The 15,730-nt window shown below is 41.8% G+C and overlaps 1 protein-coding gene across 1 annotated transcript in view; it reads left to right on the top strand.

The window, feature by feature from the left end:
• Positions 1–12,075, top strand: part of BMERB1 (bMERB domain containing 1) — a 38,784-nt gene extending 26,709 nt beyond the window's left edge. Inside the window, exons 3-6 of the mRNA XM_009898989.2 lie at positions 5,155–5,228; positions 7,710–7,824; positions 9,884–9,966; positions 11,365–12,075. Of these exons, the coding sequence (XP_009897291.1) occupies positions 5,155–5,228; positions 7,710–7,824; positions 9,884–9,966; positions 11,365–11,477 (385 nt within the window). The 3' untranslated portion in view covers positions 11,478–12,075. The remainder of the gene's footprint in view (positions 1–5,154; positions 5,229–7,709; positions 7,825–9,883; positions 9,967–11,364) is intronic.
• Positions 12,076–15,730: the final 3,655 nt, after the last annotated feature.

Below are 15,730 nucleotides of genomic sequence, written 5' to 3'. Positions count from 1 at the left end.
CAGGTGCTGATCTAAATAAGGTGACAAACACATACCATAATGACTCAGACAAAAATGCTGTAGTCATTAAAGGTTGCCTAGGATTTCACAGGTTTATAATTAGAAGCTCTAAGAAACTAAGAGGAGCTGACAGGGACAAAATGGAGTCAGAAGAGGGGCATAGATAAACAACTCCTTTTCTTATATTTCCAGAATATTTTCACCGTTCCAGATTCCCCAAATCTTTGGCACCTGCAGTCCCCAAAAGGCAGTCTCCATTGAAGTCCCTCCTCCCCACTTCAGTCCTTAATCTAATGAATCTGCAGCTTGCCAACACATTTTCTTTTCTGCTCATAGCTATCTCTCATATTTCTACATAGCTTTTTACTTCAGTCCCCTAAATGTCTTCATCACCACTGACTGCTCTTGCCTGGTGTTCAGCACATCATTGGTGACACCACCAAGGAGATGATCTTATCCTCTATTGAGACCTTCTCCAGATCTACATGTCAGCTTGTGACTTAGCACAAGAACTGATTCTTAGGCTATCTCTAAACTGGCAGTATCACAGTCCTCAGAGACTCTAACAGGTACAAGCATTTTACTTCTGGGATAGAAACATATTAGAACTAAAAATAACCTATGTGCCTGCACATCATCTTGAAAGGGAAGGAAACCAAGAGAACCACTTTGCACTTATTTTTTAACTTCAAGCACTTTAATGCAATAACAGAAAACAAAAGCACCTCAGACTTCCTCTTACAGCAGAACACAGATCTATTTGTAGCTTTGAAGATCATTCAGTAAAGGCAGCAGCTCTCTAGACACACTGAACTGCTTTGCTCATCCTGAAATCAATGAAAAGGGCATTTGATGCTAAGGTAGCTGTTATTAATAGTTCTTACTCTCAAACAATCATTCATCAAGGTTGTTGGCCATCTCCTTTTCTTTGGCTATTAAGTTGAGCATTTGATGATTTTTCCTGCTGCCTTTTACTACAGTTTTTTTTGCCATCTGTGTCTTTAGGTGGTACCTAGGTCTTAGACTAGGGAATTTGGTTTTCTTCCTCATCTGAAAAGACAGAAAAAAATAATTTGTTGTTATGGAATAATTTCTGTTTAAACACAACCAAAATACTTCCTCTAAGTCCAGAATAGAATGCTGCTTTTTGGTTTCTTTGTCCTGCCTGCCATTGTTCCCACAGCCTGTGAGACCTGCCTGGGCACAGCTGAATGGGAGAGGTCTTCTCTCTCTTTCCTTGCCCTGCTCCCCCTCAGTCCAGATGGTGCACAGCAGAGGTGACTCATGCTGTCACCTCACTTGCAGCGCCTGGAGCATTCTTCTCCTGGTGACTGGACCTCGGAAACACATGTTGGGGCTGAGTCACTGTGCCAGGCTACTGCAGACTCTTCCAACACACTGATTCTCCTGTCGTTTTGTGACATGTTTAGAAAAATCTCTGTTTCGTGCTCTTTATTCATGGCCAACTACTTTTTTTTTCTGGCCAAGTACAGTCTGCTTTTAGGTTTTGATGATACAGCTTGAAATACCAAGCAGGGAAAGAATAATGCATGCTGATGTGATTATCTCCAAGCATACAGAGTTTCTTGCAATAAACCATCAAGAAACAGAGCAGAGTTGCAGACAGCGCATCAGGAATACATGAAAGCACACTGAGAATCCATCCCTAGTTCAATACTATTGCAATTATTCCAGGAATGAATTTGGGCTCTTAATGAGAGAAATGTTTTATCCTACTTATAACTGGTGTTTAAGCTTTCTGGGCAGCCATTTAAAGCTCAGCTTTGGGGGGGAAAATGATGTATTGGGAATGCTGTTTGCTTTACTGATGTTTTTTCTACAACATCAAAAGCTCTTTCCTGGGGCCTGGAAAGAATGCACTATCTGTTCCAGAGAACAGAGTTCAGCAGAGGCTAGTTGTGTATTGCAAATTCTATGCAAATGTCTGGAGCAGCTTTGCAGATAACAAGCAGGCCTGGTGGGTGTTGTTTGATTATCCTGTGCTATGCTGTATCTATAGAGGAAAAAAGCCTCTGCATTCTGCTCACATCAGCCTGACTGGGCTGCTCTGTTTTGAGAGAGGTAGCAGGTGCACAGGGAGCAGAGCAGTGCTCTTAAATAAGCTGGACAACAGCCTGACTTCTCCTCTTGCCTATCTTGCACTGCAGTAGATTTGACTTGCAGCATAGGAGAGTGCTGCAGAGTTCAGCTCCCCGTGTTACTCCAGCTTCTCCGTAGGTTAAGGGACCCAAGGGAGCTTTGCTTTCTCTACTCTGCAGGTTCCTGCTCTCTTTACTATTCTTCCAAATGCTTTTTTGCTTCCCGAAGAGGTCTGATGGCAATACAGCAATGCTCTCAGTCACACTCTGTGCTGACTGCCCACCTTTCAGATGAGAAATCCACTTGGATATGATTTTCCAGGAACAGCATTAACTTCTCCTGGGCCTCCAGTAACTGCTGGCATCTAAGAACCAGAGCATAAGGGGGGAAAAAAGAGGAAGGTTCATAGCATCAGCACAGACTGGTCTCCCAAGAGCCTGCTTTGCCAGGAGTTTCTCCTCCTCCTTTTACTTTGAAGGCAACAAGGTGATTTTTACCAGGACAGCAATTGTAGCCCTGCATGTAGTGTTATTTGCTAGCAGGTGTGTGATGTGTTTTACAGTTAGAAGCTCCTGCTTTCATGAAGTCAGCTGGTGAACCCTTCACATGATTTTGATGAATGTGTTCTGTAGCCCCCCTTTAGGTAAAATCCTTCTTTTCCCTTATTGGTACCATGGAGTGGATGAAAGACAGACTGTTTAACACAGACTCCATGTGCTTAAGGGGATTGGTACAGATGGTTGGTTTAGCCTATGTGCATCATCAAAACACTGGAGGCCTAGCTCTGCAGGCTAGTGAGAGGTCATCTGGCTTATGATTTCTGAAATTCAGATTGTCACAGAATTGGTAAGTGTTTGGCCATGTATTTCCTTTTCTCCTGTGAATTAAAAGGCAGGAACAAAGTTCAGGTCAGGAAAAGAGAGATGCCAAGAATGTCTTTGAAGAGTGCTAGCTATGTGCTCTGCAGCCAGATTTATAAGAGAGCCAAAAGAGCAGGAAGAACTGCAGCCACAGTTGGAACGTGATGGTCAGCACCTTTGCCACAGATTGAACACAGGGGCTGTAAGGACTACTGATCAAGGATGACCTTGCTCACTTGGAACATACTGACAATGATATTTTAAACTGCTGAAGATCTTGAGAGAAGAGCAGTGATGTTAGGTTTTGGGGGTTCCTTGAGGAGGGCAGGGAGCCAAAGTGATACACTGAGGTATTTCAATTCAAATCTTTCAGATCGTAATATTAAAGACACCCAAACTGCACAAACATTGAAGGGATAAGAAACTGTGAGGCTTGCTCACATCCCAGCACATTTGGGATATTGATTCTCCTGAGGGGTTAGTGTTTAAACTGTTAATTGCTAAAACTAATTTCAGTACCATTTAGCATGATGGATCTCAAGAGTAAAACAGGCTTTGCTTGTGATCAGCATGAATAATGAGGGGAGCCCAAGTGAGAATGATCATCAGTGGGAATGTCTTTGCCTCCAAGTGTCCTAAACACATACCAGCAGTGACCCATGGACCAGCCCTGAGGCTTGCAGACTGCTCTGCCCAACAAAGGCAAGGCTTATGGTGGGAGAGCACATCCCCAAGAGGAGGGGACAGTGGCACCTAAACAAGGGAAAGAGGTCAGCAATAAAGATGATTGTCAGAGGTATTTCATGGTGATACTTTGGGAAGAGATGTAAAAAGGCAGCAGGAATAGCTTTCATACTGCAGTGAGAGCAGCAGAACAGCCAGGGTGGAGTTAACCAGAGCAGCAAATAATAAAAGGATCAAGAGGAGCAAAGCAGCCAAAGGACAGCTCCCTACAGATAGCAAGGTGGCAGGAAGAACAGAAGCTGTTGGGCTGCCATGAAGATCTTGTTTGTGCCACAAACTCCTGCCTTAATTCAGTCATTCCACTGCATTATCCTTTGTGTGCTTGCTCTGATGAACTCTAATCTCTTGGGTTTTCCCCCTTGAAACAATCCCTGTGACAGCCCCCGTTCCGGTAGCACTTCAGCTAGCTTCAGGTGCTTAGGCAGCAGGCAACCCACCCTTCAGGCACAGGACTATGGAACAAGGACTCAGATCTGTGGGCGAGGATAGCGGTGATGACATCTGAGCTAAAGAACATGCAGTTAATCACAGAGGCTGGGTTTTGCATTACTCAGGGTGGTGTTTCAAAATGGAAGCCTCTGATGCAGCCCTCAGAACCAGCACCTGAGCCTTGGCTGGCAGTATGACTGAGACACTGAAATAAAACATTTGCCAGGAAGCGAATTCTGAAGTTTGCCAGATTCCAGGGGAATAATTCAGCATAGCTCTCAGGGTACCAGTTTTAATAAGAACTGAAGGTGGAATTTCTGCTAATGTTACTGGTTGGAGTTCTTTTAGCTCTCCTCTTTGTCAGTAATGAACTTTCTGCACACATCAAGGATTTGAGGCACTCGCATAAACCATGGAAGACATTCTCTCAAGGCACAAGACCTCAAAATAGTTAGATGCCAAATTATGATGGTTTGCAGGCCTTTGGGATCAAGGTTATGTCATAAATAAGGTCACAAAGAATGCTGACAGTAAAATACACATCTTGTATTGGTTGTGAAAATAATGTGTCTGCTTCTGTTGTCCCTTCCCAGGCTCCCTGTTACTCTCACTCATGCTCTTCTCCCTAATGACAGCTGTTGCTGCAGCATGTGCAACATGGCACACCTGTCTTTCATGACTGTTAAACATACAGATGCCCATTCCAGAATGGTCAGAGACATTCAAGAAAGCAAAAGGCATCTGAAGTACTTAGCAGTGACAGGTATGATCTACACACAAATGAGATCCTAGTAAGACAACTACCTAAGGGCTCAAGAGGCATTTAGTATTAAACACCTCTTGCTGGCTGTTGAACTGGTCAATGAGCAGTGTCAGTAGCCCAAGGTTAGAACTCTGCATTTCAAACAGATGCACAGGTCCCAGGCAAAGGACACTTACGTATTCAGATGAGATTTGGAAAGTGACATCAAGACAAGATGGAGTTTGCATGTCTCTGATTATGCTTTCTCTGTTTCTGCAGGATGGATGACATCCAGTTGTGCAAAGACATTATGAACCTTAAGAGTGAGCTGCAGAGCTTGGTGGCCATCCCAGGTAATGGCTGTTTCTAGCCCATATGAAGATAACACTTGGGTGATGTATGGATGGGGATGGTGTCAGGAACACAGCTCTGACCCTAACAAGCAGAAATCTTCCCTAGGTTGAATTTGATCTCTCTTTTTCTCTAGTCTTTTTCTTCTTCCTCCTGTTTTCTTTCCCATCATTCATCTCCTGATCTAAATTTCTTTTTGTGCTTGCTGTATGTCACTGCTGCAACCCTGCAAATCAAATAATCAGAGTGCACTGTCCTTAGTTCTTGCATTGCCTTGGCAATCTCAAGGGAAACAAGTGGCACAGAGGCTGTTAGCAAGAAACACAAGTACTTGAGATAAGCAAGATAAAAGGGAGGCAGGAAGGATTTACAGCCATCCCTGTGAACATTTTTCCCTCTAGATATAGCAACTCATTGTCACACCCACAGTTAGATCTAGCTTCCAGAAGTAACACTCTTGTTATGTTCTGGGCTTAAATGATACTGGAAAGGTTTATGAGTCCTAGAAAATATTTATGAATTACTCCCCTTGCCTCACCTCTTCTAGTTGCACCTTTCCTACCCATTACTTTTAATTTTTCCTTGATTTTTTGTTGTTTTTTCCCCCCCTAAAACCTTTTAGAAACAGTTGTCCAGTCACAAAGCCTTAAGCAGAGATCCACAGAGAGAAGTTTCTCTTTAGTGCTTAAATCTCAGCAAATAAAAAATGAATGATGCACAGTTCCAGCAGCACCACCTTTTGGCAGGCTTACAAAGAGAACACCTTTGTCTGAACAAAAGAGCAGAAGATTCTGGCATTCACACAGGACTTAAGTGCTGACACAGCTTTGCCTAACCTACAAAAACACTTTGCAGAAATGGGGTTCATTTTCAACCTCCTCATCGTAACATTCCTGCTAGCACAGCGAGTTGTATCGAGACACCTGCCCTTGGATGCCAGTAGACACAGGATCAGTCTTTCAGTGCACAGTGCAGTACTTGGCCTGTGTGCTCTGTGTAGTGAAATACATGGCAGGCAAAGACTGGACCGAACTGTGGCAGTTTTCTGAAGGTTATCATAGGAGAGCACATCCTAAGCTGTGAAGAGGGTATCTTGGAAGGAGGTAAAGGAAGAAAGGTACCCTTCATCAGTGAAAGGAGGAGATCCCTTGCTCCATAGACAAAGGCCAAAAGGAGGAAAAAGCAATGATTTCAAGCATTCTTATTTTCTCCCTGCTGCAAATTCAGGATTATTCAGAGGAATTCTCCATAGGTGGCAAATGTAGAGGTCTTGAAATCTTCACAGCAGTCAATAAACCCCTTTCTTTACAACTTCTAAAAGATAAAGCAGCTTATACATCCCAGACAAAGCAGCCTTATATTACAAATTATTTCCTCCTCTACTGGCACAGCCCATAATTTAAAATTCTCCAAGGAGTGTGACTTCCTGATGTTGAGACTTATAGAATTTCATTATCTTGGAAAGACATTCAAGGTACTTCTATCACAGTTAGCAAGGAATGGATTTATTGCAGAAATTCCCAGCAGTAATCATCCTGAAGCCCATGATCCAAAATTAAGCTGTATTAAAAATTATTTTCTAATGTCTGGTTTATTTAGCTGTTTAAAATACCTTAGAAGTTCCAATCAGCAGACATAACATGGCTGAGACACAGCAGACTGCAGGCAGTTTGCCCTCCTTCCCACAACTTACTGCACTTTTATGGTTCTTTAAACAGTTCTGCTCAAACCCAGAATTCTTGATTTAATGCAAAGTGTCTTCTCAGCTAATCAAAATTTTCAGCCTTCTGAAATACATGGGGCTGGGATTTGCCTCTGGCTTTCTCATCTCTGCTCCACTTGCTAGGTTGGAAGATTTCTGTCATAAATAAATTTGCTTTGTAACTTCAAACCACATCTCTGTAATCCCTAATATTCATGAGTTTTAGTTAGTGACAGGCACATCTTTCATGTTAGAAAAATCATTTACAGTCAACACAGTCACCACAGCCTGGCCAATTCACAAGGACACAGATGACTCTGATTTTTAAAGCACAAGGGAAATGCTTTCATTTATCTTTCCATGTATTGCAGTTGATGCTGTTTGTGTGGCTTTGCAGCTTACCTGCCTTACCAGAGTAGGAAAAGTGTTGTAGTCAACAGCCAAAGCTGTCATGAAATCCAAGGAAATCACTCCTTTTGGTGTGATCTCATTTTCCCCAAGGTGAAATGGAGTTTGTACCATAGGTTTTTATGTGGCAATCCTGGGCTGTTTTCTTACTTTTCTTATCAAAGCTCTTAAAACCCAGAAACAACCAAAAAATTGAAAGCAGTGTCTTGCAGAGTTCCAGACCTTTAAGCTCATCAGGCAACAGCAGTGTTTTTGGTGGCTCTGGTCTAAAGAACCATTGACTTCAATCAGCAATTCATTTAGTCACTTGCTGTGCCCATCCTCCCACCCCCCAGAACCTAAGCAATAGTCTCTTTTCTCTGTTTTTAACCAGAAAAAGAAAAAACAAAGCTGGAGAAACAAAGAGAGGATGAACTGATTCAGAAGATCCATAGACTAGTACAAAAAAGAGATTTTCTTGTAGATGATGCAGAAGTGGAGAGACTACGGTAAGAACTAAAAGCAACTGAACTGGTTCATGAGATTCCACGAGCCTAATGCTACACTGGAGGTAGTGACAAAGTTTACATCAGCATTAATGGGAGAGAACTGGTCCTTTAGAACAACTTGCCAAGTTGAAAACCTCCTCCTGGTTCCATAGGAAAACCCTTCTGTAGCCCTTTGTCCCATTAATGATTCTGTCATCTTGTGACTACAACGGGGTTTGATCACTTTCTTCTCTACCAGAAAGCAGCAAGTGTCTAGGCATTTACCATTAAGAAAAGAAAGATTTTTTGCTGCTATCAGAGGAGCCTCTTGGCAGAAGTATTAGACATGAAACTGAATTCTCCATGTAGACATGCAAGGTCTGCCTTTTTAAAAATCCCACCCCCACCCCAGTGATCCCATTTTAGTATTGTGTTCTCACCCTGCCATAGTAGGAAACCCCAAAGAAACAAAAACTTCATTCACTAATACAGGCCTACTTAACCTATAGGCATGAATTCAGAACTGTCTTAGCTCAATCTATTAGCTCACATTTTGAATAACCTTTGGTTTTCCCCAGGAGCTCGTTTCCAGCTGTTACACTGAGATCCCAGCTCTCTACAGGTGGTCAGAGTTCTGCTGTTACTTCCCCTGTCTCTTTCCACAGTAAAGTCTTGAAGCTTACCAGTCCATTTATCCCAAATGACAGTATCTCTTCCAACACACTGAAATCCTAAGCAAGCAAAGGACAGGAAAAAAGAAAGCCTGCCAGAGTCCTGCAGCTGATCAAAGAGAGCTGGCCAAAGGCAGCAGCTGACAAGAAGCTTGAGCTAGTAACACAATCCAGAGCTCTCAGCTGCTGCTGCAGTGTAGAAATCACAAAACCCGCAGCAGCAGCTAGACAATGCAGAGGCTTAATTGTAGGCAACTGAAAATGTACTGCTGTGCACTATGCAGATGTGAATATATCAGTGTCAGTTCACATTCAGAGAAAAACCTGAGGCTTCTCTTTAAATCTCTTGACAGTAAAACCTGCTTTTCCTCTAAGCCAAGACATTGAACCAGTGCAGTCTTTGTTAATGTTTAAGTAAAAGAAGCAAACTTGGAAATCTCGTTAACAGATACAGCTAAGGTTAGTTATTTTGGTCCTCACGTGGTCATCTTCAGGCAGAGGGAAATATACTTGGTTTTGGTAAACACTAACAGCAGAAGACCATGAGATCCAGTATTTTGTCAAAGTAGGCCGTTAAAAAATAAGCAAAACCACCACAGCAATATTGATCCTCTGCATTATGTTGTAGAGGCCAACTTGGGAGGCCACCTTAAAATCACAGAATCATTAAGGGTGGAAAAGACCTTTAAGATCACAGTCCAACCTTAACCCAAGTACCATGACCACTAAACTATACCCTGAAGCACCACATCTACAGCTTCTTGAACACTTCCAGGCATGGTGACTCCACCACCTCCCTGGGCAGCCCGTTCTGACCCCTCACCACTCTCACTAAAGAAGCTTTTCCTAATGTCCAACCTAAACCTCCCCTGGCACAACATCTACCCACTTCCTCTCATCCTATTGCTGGTTACTTGGGAGAGGAGACCAAGCCCACCTCACTCCAGCCTCTTTTCAGGTAGTTGTAGAAAGCAGTAAGATGCCTCCTCAGCCTTCTCTTCAGACTGAACAACCCCAGTTCCCTCAGCTGCTTTTTGTATGATGCCTTCCAGCCCCCTCACCAACCTCATTGTTCTTCTCTGGGCATGCTCCAGGGCCTCAGTGTCTTTCCCACATGCATTATGGTTTAAATCTGCTGACTAAGGACTACAACAAACCAAACACTACCAGAGACAAGAACCTTGAGGAAAATCCTGTCTCTGACATCTACAAAATGTTTGTGACTGTTTTCATTTAGGCATGTACTTGGTTCTTTTATAAGCAGCAAAATTAAGTGTTTACAAGAACAAAGACTGAGTTGTTGCCTAGTATTTGATCTTAGCTACTCTAAGTGTTACTGTTCTATTTACAGAGAAAGCAAGAAAACATTGTCATTTCTGTAACAGATCCATTTTCATTTTTTCCACCAGAGAGAAAGAAGAAGACAAAGAGATGGCTGAATTCCTGCGCACCAAGTTAAAACCCTTAGACAAAGCAACACAATCTCCTACCAGTGAGTTCCTGAGCATTAACAAAAATAAGAACAACAAGATAAGGAGATAAATGGATAAAAGAGCATTTTCAAAGGCCATGCTGGGCCAGCCTCTGCCAAAAGCTAGGTTAATCCAGCTAGACCAGCCTGAAACAAGATAGTGTGTCAGCAATTGCTGGCCCCTGGAATTCAAATGGCCAGCTGCTGCCTGAACCTGAATCCAAACCACCGGCAGCCTCTTTAAAAGGCTTTGTCTGGTGAAATATACAAAGTGTATTTGGATACACATTGCCACAACTGGCTTTTGTAAGCAACTAGATTTTGCCAACCATTTTCCCATCTGGTTCTGCAAAAATAACTGGGTAAAAACCCTCTTAAGCTATATGCTAGGATATCAGAAGCAAAGTCTGCCTGCCTGTTACATCACAGGAAAGATAGAAACTTGAGAAAAGACTGCAAAATTCCACAGCTGCCCCAGATTTCTTACATTTTAACAGCATAAATAGGCTTTTTGAGCACCTCAATCCAAATCACTTATTGACAGAACTGCAAACACACTATTTCTCAGAAACTAAGCTGACTACATAATCCTTTGGAAGCTTTTAGCTGTAACTTCCAAACCAAACAGTCACAGTGTGAGCTCTAGAAGTTAACAGATTGATTTTGACCTGTCTTAAACTGAGCTTCTAGGCAGGAAGATAGTCAAGGGAAAGTGGTGCCCTTAGAATGGGAATTAGGTCCACCAGCTGAAGAGGTTTGTATCCAAACATATGGCCATTTTGCCCTGATCAAGATCTCACTGAGAGCTTCCAGAGGGACGTGTAATGGCTCTGCAGTTCAAGTATGAAGCTGATAGAGACATTTTAAGATGTAGCAACAATTATTTACGCCCTTTTAGTCAGAGAGAGCATGACTCATTTCCCATGTTAGTTTACTTCATGTCATTGCTTTAAAATACTGTTACAAAGATGATTTTCACCATGAAAAATCAAAACATACCTTTATCTTCTTTCCCTGTTTAGTGCATCCAAATTGATGTAAGAATAATGTCCAGCAATACTTTGGGTCTTCAGCTCTTTAGATGTTGTGGTTTAAACACAGTAAGATGACCTTCTGTGGAAGGACCTCTTATCTGACCCTAGGGTTGTGATCAGGATTACCTGAAGATTGCAGAAATTTACTCTCCCATTGAGGTGTCTGGCTTCTTTAGCTCCTCTCAGCTGCTTTCCTTGAAGACATAACATTTCCTGAGCAGACAGAATCCATTTGCTAGCTTGGCTATTTAAATGAATTTTTAAAAAGTTAAATCAGGGTTTGGGGGGCAGGGCAAGGAAAGGCTTCTATTCTTTCAGTCAGAAGTAGGAAGGAAGAGTTTGACCAGCTCCTGGTTTTAATGGTGTCCTCTCTTGAATATTGCAGGCAGTCCAGCAGAAAAGAAGGCAGAGCCTCCTCCAAGCAAGCCCACCATTGCCAAAGCAGGATTGGCTATTATTAAAGATTGTTGTGGGGCCACACAATGCAACATCATGTAGCTCTGGGTGCTCTGCCATGTTTGTCTTCTCAAATGTTTTCATTGAGTGAAACTAAGGTGAGGGGAACCAACAGCATCCTGCTAAGGGATTCAAGAGCAAGTGGCACAAGAGTAGTACATGGAATGCACAACAGCAGGTTCTTCACTGTTGCATGGATCACTTAACACGCATGCCTAAAAACAAAAGAAATCTATTTAGTGGCTGTCCAGTGACCAGAAAAGATCTGTAGTAGAATCAACAAAAGCACCCCAGTGATAAAGGTCAAAAGAGGCTCAATTTCATCTAGTGAGGTGTCAACCAGCAATTTCCATAGGCCATCACTCTGTGAGAATCCGTTGTATACTTCTCTTCCTTGACAAACAGCACTCCAATTGCTGAAATAGCCCATTTGGGCTAGTTTTCAAACCAAGAAGCAATGCTATCTATAGAATAACTGATGGATAAAACAACCTCAGGATAACTGATGTTGCATACAAAATACTTCAGCTAGTGTGATGTTGAACTACCTTGCTGAGGAGTTGTGCTCCCAATTCTTCCTAAAGAATGAGGATCAGGGACAAGGATGCTGCAAGTAGAGATAGATGTTTTATTTCTATTTTTTTTTATATTTCACATGATTTCTGAATTACTGAAATCAAATTAATATCAAAATTAACCAGGTTGGAAAAGACCTTTGAGATCAAATCCAACCTATCATCCAACACTACCTAATCAACTAAACCATGGCACCAAGTGCCCCATCCAGTCTCTTCTTAAGCACCTCCAGTGATGGTGACTCCACCACCTCCCTGGGCAGCCCATTCCAATGGCCAATCACTCTTTCTGTGAAGAACCTCTTCCTAACATTCAGCCTAAACCTCCCCTGGAACAGCTTAAGACTGTGTCTTCTTGTTCTGGTGCTGTTTGCCTGGGAGAAGAGACCAACCCCTACCTGGCTACAACCTCCCTTCAGGTAGTTGTAGACAGCAATAAGGTCTCCCCTGAGCTTGCACCAGGGAAAATAGATCTCTGGTAAAGCTTTAGCAAGCACAGCTACAGTAATCTGCAAATAGATGGTGCAGTCCAAAGCTGTGTCATTTCTTTTTTAGATCGCCACCTCATGTGGAGTCAGAGTGCTTTGTCCAATATTAGAAGTTATGTGCAGCATGAGATTATGTATCCTTGGTAGGTGGCTGTGAGGAGAGTGGAAGACAAACAAAATGCAACTAATACTTAAACAGCACTTAAAACAACTACTAAATGCATTTCTTGATCTTAAGAAATATAAACTGTTAGGCATAAAAAGACACTAACCACCCAAGACAAACTGACCACAAGACAAATGTACAAGTACATACAAACACACAAGTAGATATTTGTAGGAAAAAAAATCACATTCTACAGAGAATGGGTTTAAAATTGAGGGAAATACAGAAGGACTTACCTGTGTTTCACCATTAAACATGTTTCTGGTCTCTATGCAGATTAAGACTTGTGGAATCTAATATCTTTCTATTAGCTGTCAGTAGCTGGTTTGTCTGTGTGATGGTATTCCATATAAATGTACTGTGACAGGTGTAAATAGTAAAATAAATGTACATGGATCTAATGTGAAAATCTCAGTCTTAGAAATAAACAGATAGCAAGATATTCCCAAAATAAAGTTTTTCAAGAGGAAATTCCATTTTAAGGAGCTAGGTGAGGTGTGCACTTTAAAAAGGAACTACACTTAGAAGAAAAAAGGGAGATACCCAAAAGGGATAAAGAGTAATATTGTTTAGAAGAAGTATCTTGTTGAGGTTCCTGGAGATAGAGACACCATCTAAAGTAATTGACTGTTCTTGTACAAGTAAAAGCTAATGCCTAGCATGGGAGTGGTTTGGTGAAGAACATTCACATTTCCAGAATTACTTGTTTCAGTATTGCAGACTCACTTGAGACAAAGAGCTTGCATCAAGTCCCCTAAGGTTTAAGGATCCTTAAAGATCCAAGAGTCAAAACTGCAGAAGGTTTCCACTACGACGTGAAGCACTTGAGCTGCTTTGCCCAAAGACACAGGAAAGAGGACCAAACATGTCCAAAGGCTAAAGAGCCAGATACAGTTTCTGCATCCTTGGTAATACCTACAGCAGCACATTAAGCTCTGCACCTGGTGGGGGTTGGATTCTGTATAGCAACTGTGTACATTTGCAGAGTTATGAGGGAAACTGCTTTTAAGGGTGAAATACAGACTAGAGAAGAAGAAATACCCACTGGCTTCTGTAAAATTTATCAACCTTTTGAATTTGCTAGTACCCCTTTGAGACCTGAGGAGATACCAATGTCTTAGGACACAGGCCATTAACAGAGACACATGGAAGTTAGGAAAATGACTAGTGAAGCACCAAAGTGTTAGAAGGATCAACTCCTGCATCCAAGGATTGTGAATACTGGCAAGTACCAGGGTCCTGAAGGAACACTTGGCACAGTTTGCGTAAGGCAAGAGGTGACTTAGGCACATTAGTGTTTAAAGGAGGCTGTGCTGATGATGAGGGTGATCCCTGCATACTGCACAGAATCTGCAGTCTCTTGGGAAGAAAAATTAAATCAGTAGAATGTGGGTTTGTATGAAAAAAAAAAATCATGGATACAACACTCAGGCCCCCTCATTTCATTAAGAGGAAACCCAGAAAGTATGAGTATTTACTATTGGTACACAGTCCCCTTGGGGACTCTAACCACAGCAGTATTAATGAGAGAACTTCATTGTCAGAAGTTCCGGTCTGCTCCGCTGAGAGGTTTCATTTGTGAGTTTCTATTGGTTTTATTTAGCAAATGCTTTAGTTCTGCTTTTATTTGGGTAGGTTTGAACAGCTTGCCTGCAGTGCACCAGCAGTTCCTTTAGGAGGGTGGCAGTGATGCTGCTTAGCAATAAAGTCCTGGAATTTTTAAGGCTGAGATCAGTTTTCAACGGTCTTTAACAGGAGCTTAGAGTGCTGTCCATCCAGAACACAGCAGAGCCCTAATGGCTTCTTTCAAGCATCATGATTTTAATTAAAACAACTTAAACTTAGGAAGGAATAAAGCATGTAGAAATCTTGATCTTGTTTTTAAAAACCAGGAAGTATTCCCAAAGAGCAAGAAGAGGCTTTATGACTTCCGTGGTCTCATGAACACAGCACATTACACCATCCCCATACGAGAGGAAATACCAGGCCAGCATCTTTGAAATGATGCCACTCACTTGGTGTAGTCACCTAGAGATGAGTTCAGATGTCCATTGCTGTCTGCAAAGACTGAAGCAGCCAAAATACCTTCTGGAAATCCTGTCTGTTTATCACTTCAGGAAAAAAGCCTCAGAAGAAAGAGTAAATATAAGGTGGATTTGACACACTATTTCCTCTGTGAACTGGTAAACATGGAGAGGATCTTGGTCTACTGTGAAAAAGAAGAGTGCTATTTGTACTAATCACCATTTCTACCAGCAACAGGCTCTTAAACCTCCCTCTAGGCCTACTGAATCTCTGCAAAGTTAAACATATTGTCAAATAAACTAAGCTGCTGTTATACTAAGCATGTGTTTCTCTGTTATTAAAGAAAATAAGTGGTTGTGGAGTAGAGTGGGATGCACTTAACTGTGCTGCTATACTTTTGAAAAAGAGTAGGATTATTATTTTGCAAGAAAGGAATAATTCAAGTTAGTGATGCTACTGAAAAAGGATTTTCTCTCAACAACTTAGTCCCAAAGACAAATAAGGAAGTGTCCAATAGCATTTCCCTTATATTTGAGCTTGCATCCTTCACAGTATTAGTTCTGGAATTAGAGGCAGTTGTTTACAGTAATGCTTTATGTGAGGTTGAGCTGTGATAAGATGCCACCTAAAAAACTTCAACAGCTGCAGAAACAAGTGGATTATAGTAGGCTGGATCTGGTAAAAAAATTAAACTTTCAAATCTTTGACATGCTTTGGATAGACTCACTCCAGCAGGTAATACAGCAAAACAACTTCTAGTTCAGGATTTCCAAGCTGCAGGAATAGAGAGCTTATGCACAAGAAAGCACTGGAAGTGATAAACAACAGTGCATGTAACTATTTGTCTTCACTTCAAAAATTCCATGGACTGAAGATATTTGCTTGGCTTTCCTAACAATTCCACTGAATGAGCCTTTCAAGCCTAGTAGATGTGACTGGGTTTGAAATGTATAGAAAACCTTTGTGACAGTTCCCTACATTGAAGCTTTTGTCAGCATACCTTTACCTGTTACCATTTCCTTGTGCCCCTTCAGGCCAGAA

This window comes from Dryobates pubescens, chromosome 4 (genome assembly GCF_014839835.1).
Source record: "Dryobates pubescens isolate bDryPub1 chromosome 4, bDryPub1.pri, whole genome shotgun sequence".
Taxonomy (NCBI): domain Eukaryota; kingdom Metazoa; phylum Chordata; class Aves; order Piciformes; family Picidae; genus Dryobates; species Dryobates pubescens.
The sequence above is the reverse complement of the archived record's forward strand: the minus strand, read 5'-3'. Positions and strand labels throughout refer to the sequence as shown.